Here is a 6,857-nt window from a genome sequence, read left to right as displayed (position 1 = left end):
CGTCCCAGTCCCCTCCCACTCCCTCCCAGTCTATCCCAGTCCCCTCCCAGTGCCCTCCCAGTCCCTCCCACTCCCTCCCACTCCCTCCCAGTCTATCCCAGTCCCCTCCCAGTGCCTCCCACTCCCTCCCAGTCCCCTCCCAGTGCCTCCCACTCCCTCCCAGTCCCTTCCCAGTGCCTCCCACTCCCTCCCAATCCCCTCCCACTCCCTCCCAGTCTATCCCAGTCCCCTCCCAGTGCCTCCCACTCCTTCCCAGTCCCCTCCCAGTGCCTCCCAGTCCCTCCCAGTGCCCCCCAACCCCCCTCTCTCTCTCTCTCCGCCCCACAGATATCAACCTGGCGGCCGAGCCCAAGGTGAACCGGGGCAAGGCGGGGGTGAAGCGCTCGGCGGCCGAGATGTACGGGTCAGTACCCGCCCCACCTTCTCCGTCCCCCCTCGTCAGGTCGGGCCCTTTTCCCCTCCCCCTCCCCCCCTCCCCCCACCCCCCACTTCGCCGTGGGGCTGCCCCATAGCGCAGCCCCTCCCCCCTCCTTATCCCCCCCCATATTTTTTTTAGGTCCTCTTTCGACCTCGACTACGACTTCCAACGGGATTATTACGACAGGTAAACCCCTCCCCCCCCCCCCCCTCCTTCCGCAAGCCCCGCCCCCTTTTGGCGGCGCCGCTGATGATGTCATCGCCGCCGTCGCCGCAGGATGTACAGCTACCCCGCCCGCGTCCCCCCTCCCCCCCCCATCGCGAGGGCCGTCGTCCCCTCCAAACGCCAACGGGTTTCGGGCAACACCTCCCGCCGGGGCAAGAGCGGCTTCAACTCCAAGAGCGGCCAACGAGGCTCCTCCTCCAAATCGGGCAAACGTAGGTGATTGGCTGGGAGGAGGGGAGGGGGCGGGAGGGGGCGTGGCCACCGTTGCGGGAAGGCTTCACGGCTTTTATTTTTGGGGGGGGGGGGACAGTGAAAGGGGACGACCTGCAGAGCATCAAGAAGGAGCTGAGTCAGATCAAGCAGAAGGTGGACGCGCTGCTGGAGAGCCTGGAGAAGATCGAGAAGGAGCAGAGTAAGGAGGGGGTGGGGGGGCGACCCATAAGTGGCCCCATAGATTGGTCTGAGCCCCATAAGTGACCTCCTGAGGGCTTCGGAACCCCTCAGTAGACCCATAAGTGTCTTTTCGGGAGGTTTCGTTGGCTCTGGAGACCTTCAGAGTGGTTCTACAGAGCTTCAGGTGGTGTTGAAGGCCATCAAGTGGTCTTCAAGACCCATAAGTGGCCCATAGATTGATCTGAGCCCCATAAGTGACCTCCTGAGGGCTTCGGAACCTCTCATCAACCCCATAAGTGACTTTTCGGGAGGTTCGGGTGGTCCTGGAGACCCTCAAAGTGGTTCTACGGAGCTTCAGGTGGTGTTGAAGACCATCAAGTGGTCTTTGAGACCCATAAGTGGTCCCATAGATTGGTCTGAGCCCCATAAGTGATCTCCTGAGGGCTTCGGAACCCCTCAGTAGACCCATAAGTGACTTTTCGGGACCTTTAGTTGGCCCTGGAGACCCTCAAAGTGGTTCTACAGAGCTTCAGGTGGTGTTGAAGACCATCAAGTGGTCTTCAAGACCCATAAGTGGCCCCATAGATTGATCTGAGCCCCATAAGTGATCTCCTGAGGGCTCCGGAACCCCTCAGTAGACCCATAAGTGACTTTTCGGGAGGTTTTGTTGGCTCTGGAGACCCTCAAAGTGGTTCTACAGAGCTTCAGGTGGTGTTGAAGACCATCAAGTGGTCTTTGAGACCCATAAGTGGCCCCATAGAGCACTCTCAGACCCATAAGTGACCTCCTGAGAGCTCCGGAACCCGTCAGTAGACCCATAAGTGACTTTTCGGGAGGTTTCGTTGGCTCTGGAGACCTTCAGAGTGGTTCTACAGAGCTTTAGGTGGTGTTGAAGACCATCAAGTGGTCTTCAAGACCCATAAGTGGCCCCATAGATTGATCTGAGCCCCATAAGTGATCTCCTGAGGGCTCCGGAACCCCTCAGTAGACCCATAAGTGACTTTTCGGGAGGTTTTGTTGGCTCTGGAGACCCTCAAAGTGGTTCTACAGATCTTCAAGATGGTCTTGAAGACCATCAAGTGACCTTCAAGACCCATAAGTGGCCCATAGATTGATCTGAGCCCCATAAGTGACCTCCTGAGGCTTCGGAACCCCTCAGTAGACCCATAAGTGTCTTTTTGGGACCTTTAGTTGGCTCTGGAGACCCTCAAAGTGGTTCTACGGAGCTTCAGGTGGTGTTGAAGGCCATCAAGTGGTCTTCAAGACCCATAAGTGGCCCCATAGATTGATCTGAGCCCCATAAGTGACCTCCTGAGGGCTCCGGAACCCCTCAGTAGACCCATAAGTGACTTTTCGGGAGGTTTCATCAGCTCTGGAGACCCTCAAAGTGGTTCTACAGAGCTTCAAGATGGTCTTGAAGACCATCAAGTGACCTTCAAGACCCATAAGTGGCCCCATAGATTGGTCTGAGCCCCATAAGTGACCTCCTGAGGGCTCCGGAACCCCTCAGTAGACCCATAAGTGACTTTTCGGGAGGTTCGGGTGGTCCTGGAGGTCACCACCAGCCCCACGGCTGCCCCATAGATCCCCCCGAGTGCCCCATAGCTCCTCCCCAGCCCCATAGATCCCCCCAAACCCCCCCAAATCCCCCCATAACCCCTCCCCAGCCCCATAGATCCCCCCCAAATCCCCCATAACCCCTCTCCAGCCCCATAGATCCCCCCAAATTTCCACTTCAGCCCCATAGATCCCCCCATAACCCCTCTCCAGCCCCATAGATCCCCCCCAACCCCCCCAAACCCCCTCTCCAGCCCCATAGAACCCCCAAAACCCCCCCATAACCCCCTCCAGCCCCATAGATCCCCCCCAAATCCCCCCAAACCCCCTCTCCAGCCCCATAGATCCCCCCAAATTTCCACTCCAGCCCCATAGATCCCCCCTAAACCCCCCAAATCCCCCATAACCCCTCTCCAGCCCCATAGATGCCCCCAAATCTCCACTTCAGCCCCATAGATCCCCCATAACCCCTCTCCAGCCCCATAGATCCCCCCAAATTTCCACTTCAGCCCCATAGTTCCCGCCATAACCCCTCTCCAGCCCCATAGATCCCCCCATAACCCCCTCTCCAGCCCCATAGATCCCCCCTAAACCCCACCCAAATCCCCCCATAACCCCTCTCCAGCCCCATAGAACCCCCAAAACCCCCCATAACCCCTCTCCAGCCCCATAGATCCCCCCAAATTTCCACTCCAGCCCCATAGATCCCCCATAACCCCTCTCCAGCCCCATAGATGCCCCAAATCTCCACTTCAGCCCCATAGATCCCCCCAAATCACCCCAAACCCCCTCTCCAGCCCCATAGATCCCCCCAAATTTCCACTTCAGCCCCATAGATCCCCCCTAAACCCCCCCAAACCCCCCCATAACCCCTCTCCAGCCCCATAGATCCCCCCAAACCCCCCCATAACCTCTCCAGCCCCCATAGATCCCCCATAACCCCTCTCCAGCCCCATAGATCCCCCCAAATTTCCACTTCAGCCCCATAGTTCCCGCCATAACCCCTCTCCAGCCCCATAGATCCCCCCATAACCCCCTCTCCAGCCCCATAGATCCCCCTAAACCCCCCCAAATCCCCCCATAACCCCTCTCCAGCCCCATAGAACCCCCAAAACCCCCCATAACCCCTCTCCAGCCCCATAGATCCCCCCAAATTTCCACTTCAGCCCCATAGATCCCCCATAACCCCTCTCCAGCCCCATAGATCCCCCATAACCCTTCTCCAGCCCCATAGCTGCCCCATAGATCCCCCCAAACCCCCCCTTAACCCCTCTCCAGCCCCATAGATCCCCCCAAACCCCCCCATAACCTCTCCAGCCCCATAGATCCCCCATAACCCCTCTCCAGCCCCATAGATCCCCCCAAATTTCCACTCCAGCCCCATAGATCCCCCCATAACCCCTCCTCAGCCCCATAGATCCCCCCCAACCCCCCCAAACCCCCCCATAACCCCACTCCAGCCCCATAGATCCCCCCCAAATCCCCCCAAACCCCCTCTCCAGCCCCATAGATGCACCCAAACCCCCACTTCAGCCCCATAGATCCCCCCCAAACCCCCCATAACCCCTCTCCAGCCCCATAGATCTCCCCATAACCCCTCTCCAGCCCCATAGCTGCCCCATAGATCCCCCCCAAACCCCCCCTTAACCCCTCCTCAGCCCCATAGATCCCCCCATAACCCCCTCTCCAGCCCCATAGATCCCCCCAAATTTCCACTCCAGCCCCATAGATCCCCCCGTAACCCCTCTCCAGCCCCATAGCTGCCCCATAGATCCCCCCAAACCCCCCCATAACCCCTCTCCAGCCCCATAGATCCCCCCATAACCCCTCCTCAGCCCCATAGATCCCCCCATAACCCCTCTCCAGCCCCATAGATCCCCCCTAAACCCCCCCAAACCCCCCCATAACCTCTCTCCAGCCCCATAGATCCCCCAAATCTCCCACTCCAGCCCCAATAGATCCCCCCATACCCCCTCTCCACCCCCACCACTCCCCCTTAAACCCCCCCATAACCCCTCCCCCCCCCATAGCCGCCCCATAGCGGGTACCCCCCCTCCCCCTCCCCCCCCCCCAAATTTTTTTTTTTTTTTAATTATTCTTTTTTTTAAATTTACCTTAATTTCATGTCCCCCCCCCCTTTTTCCCGCCGCCCCTCCCCCCCCCAGAGCAGAAGAGCGAGAAGGGGGAGGAGGAGGTGGGGGGCGGCTCCGCCAAGAAGGAGGAAGGGGGCGGCGGGGCCAAGGCGGAGGCGGGGGGGGAGGACTCGGCCGAGGAGGGCGACCTGCTGGATGACGAGGAGGCCGAGGAGAGGGGGGACGACCAGGTGAGCGCCCCACGGAATGTGTGGGGCGGCCCCATGGAATCTATGGGGCGGAGCGATGGGGTGGGGGGGTGGAGGTATGGGGGTGGGGGGGAGGTGGAGGGGGTTGGGTGGGGAGGGAGGGGGGGAATGGCACTCAATGTGTGGGGCGGACCCATAGAATGTGTGGGGCGGACCTATAGAATCTATGGGGCGGAGCGATGGGGTGGGGGGGTGGAGGTATGGGGGGGAGTTGGAGGGGGTTGGGTGGGGAGGGAGGGGGGGGAATGGCACTCAATGTGTGGGGCGGACCCATAGAATGTGTGGGGTGGACCCATAGAATGTGTGGGGCGGACCCATAGAATCTATGGGGCGGAGCTATAGAATGTGTGGGGTGGAGCTATGGGGGGGTGGGGGGGAAGTGGAGGGGGTTGGATGGGGAGAGGGGGTGGAAATGGTACTCAATGTGTGGGGCGGACCCATAGAATGTGTGGGGCGGACCCATAGAATGTGTGGGGCGGAGCGATGGGGGGGGGCGGAGGTATGGGGGGGTGGGGGGGAGGTGGAGGGGGTTGGATGGGGAGGGAGGGGGGGGAATGGCACTCAATGTGTGGGGCGGACCCATAGAATCTATGGGGTGGACCTATAGAATGTGTGGGGCGGACCCATAGAATCTATGGGGCGGAGCCAGAGAAGCTGTGGGGGTGGAGCTATGGGGCAGTGGGGGGGAGTTGGAGGGGGTTGGATGGGGAGAGGGGGGTGGAAATGGCACTCAATGTGTGGGGCGGACCCATAGAATGTGTGGGGCGGACCCATAGAATGTGTGGGGCGGACCCATAGAATGTGTGGGGCGGAGGTATGGGGGGGGGGCGGAGGTATGGGGGGGTGGGGGGGAGGTGGAGGGGGTTGGATGGGGGGGAATGGCACTCAGTGTGTGGGGCGGACCCATAGAATGTGTGGGGCGGACCCATAGAATGTGTGGGGCAACCCCCCCATCTATGGGGCAGCCCCACAGCATCTATGGGGCACACATTTGGGGGGGTGGGGGGGAAGTAAAATCTCCGGGGCACCCCATGGCATCCCCCATAGAATCTATGGGGCCGCCCCACTGACTCTATAGGGCTGCCCCACTGAATCTATGGGGCCGCCCCACTGAATCTATGGGGCTGCCCCACTGAATCTATGGGGCTGCCCCACTGAATCTATGGGGCCGCCCCACTGAATCTATAGGGCTGCCCCACTGAATCTATAGGGCTGCCCCACTGAATCTATGGGGCCGCCCCCCCCCTTTTTTTTTCCGTCCTCCGCAGTTGGAATCCATCAAAGGGGACGAGAAAGAGGCGGAGGAGGGGGAGGACGACCGGGACAGCGCCAATGGGGAAGACGATTCCTAAGCCCCTCCCCCCGCCCCGCCCCCCGCCCCGCCCCCCATTTCCCGCCCCACCCCCCACATCCCCCCCCCCCCGCCGTGTTCGTGGTGTCGTGACCCCCCCTCCCCCCCCTCCCCCCCCCCCAGAGATCGGCCCCTCCCCCCACATCTGCGGTTGCGCCCCTCCCCCCCCCCCCTCCCCCCCCTCCCCCCCCCTCGTTAATTTTGATACCTCGTTAACGCCGCGACGATTAAAAGGACGGATGGTTTGTAGGAGGGGCTCGGGGCCTGCCCCATAGCGCCGCTCCCGCCCCACTGCTGCCCCATAGCTGCCCCACAAGTGCCCCACGGCCCCTCTCCTGCCCCATAGACCCTCTTCTGCCCCATAACCAGCCCCATAGGGCTGCTCCTGCCCCACAGCTGCCCCGCAGCCCCTCTCCTGCCCCATAGCTGCCCCACAAGTGCCCCACAGCTCCTTCTCCTGCCCCACAGCCCTTCTCGTGCCCCACAAGTGCCCCATAGACCCTCTCCTGCCCCACAAGTGCCCCATAGACCCTCTCCTGCCCCATAGTTGCCCCACAAGTGCCCCATAGCTC

At 61.1% G+C, this 6,857-nt stretch overlaps 1 protein-coding gene across 1 annotated transcript; it reads left to right on the top strand.

Moving 5' to 3' along the window:
- Positions 1-327: 327 nt before the first annotated feature.
- Positions 328-6,534, top strand: LOC309684284 (heterogeneous nuclear ribonucleoproteins C1/C2-like; the record flags this gene model as incomplete). The annotated part of the gene is made up of 6 exons (XM_082500213.1): positions 328-403; positions 557-604; positions 695-855; positions 954-1,055; positions 4,759-4,916; positions 6,203-6,534. Coding segments are annotated over 6 exons (629 nt in total), but the record flags the coding sequence as incomplete, so codon positions are not given.
- Positions 6,535-6,857: the final 323 nt, after the last annotated feature.

Source organism: Vanellus vanellus, assembly GCF_965231255.1.
Source record: "Vanellus vanellus genome assembly, contig: HAP1_SCAFFOLD_2040, whole genome shotgun sequence".
NCBI lineage: Eukaryota > Metazoa > Chordata > Aves > Charadriiformes > Charadriidae > Vanellus > Vanellus vanellus.
The sequence above is the reverse complement of the archived record's forward strand: the minus strand, read 5'-3'. Positions and strand labels throughout refer to the sequence as shown.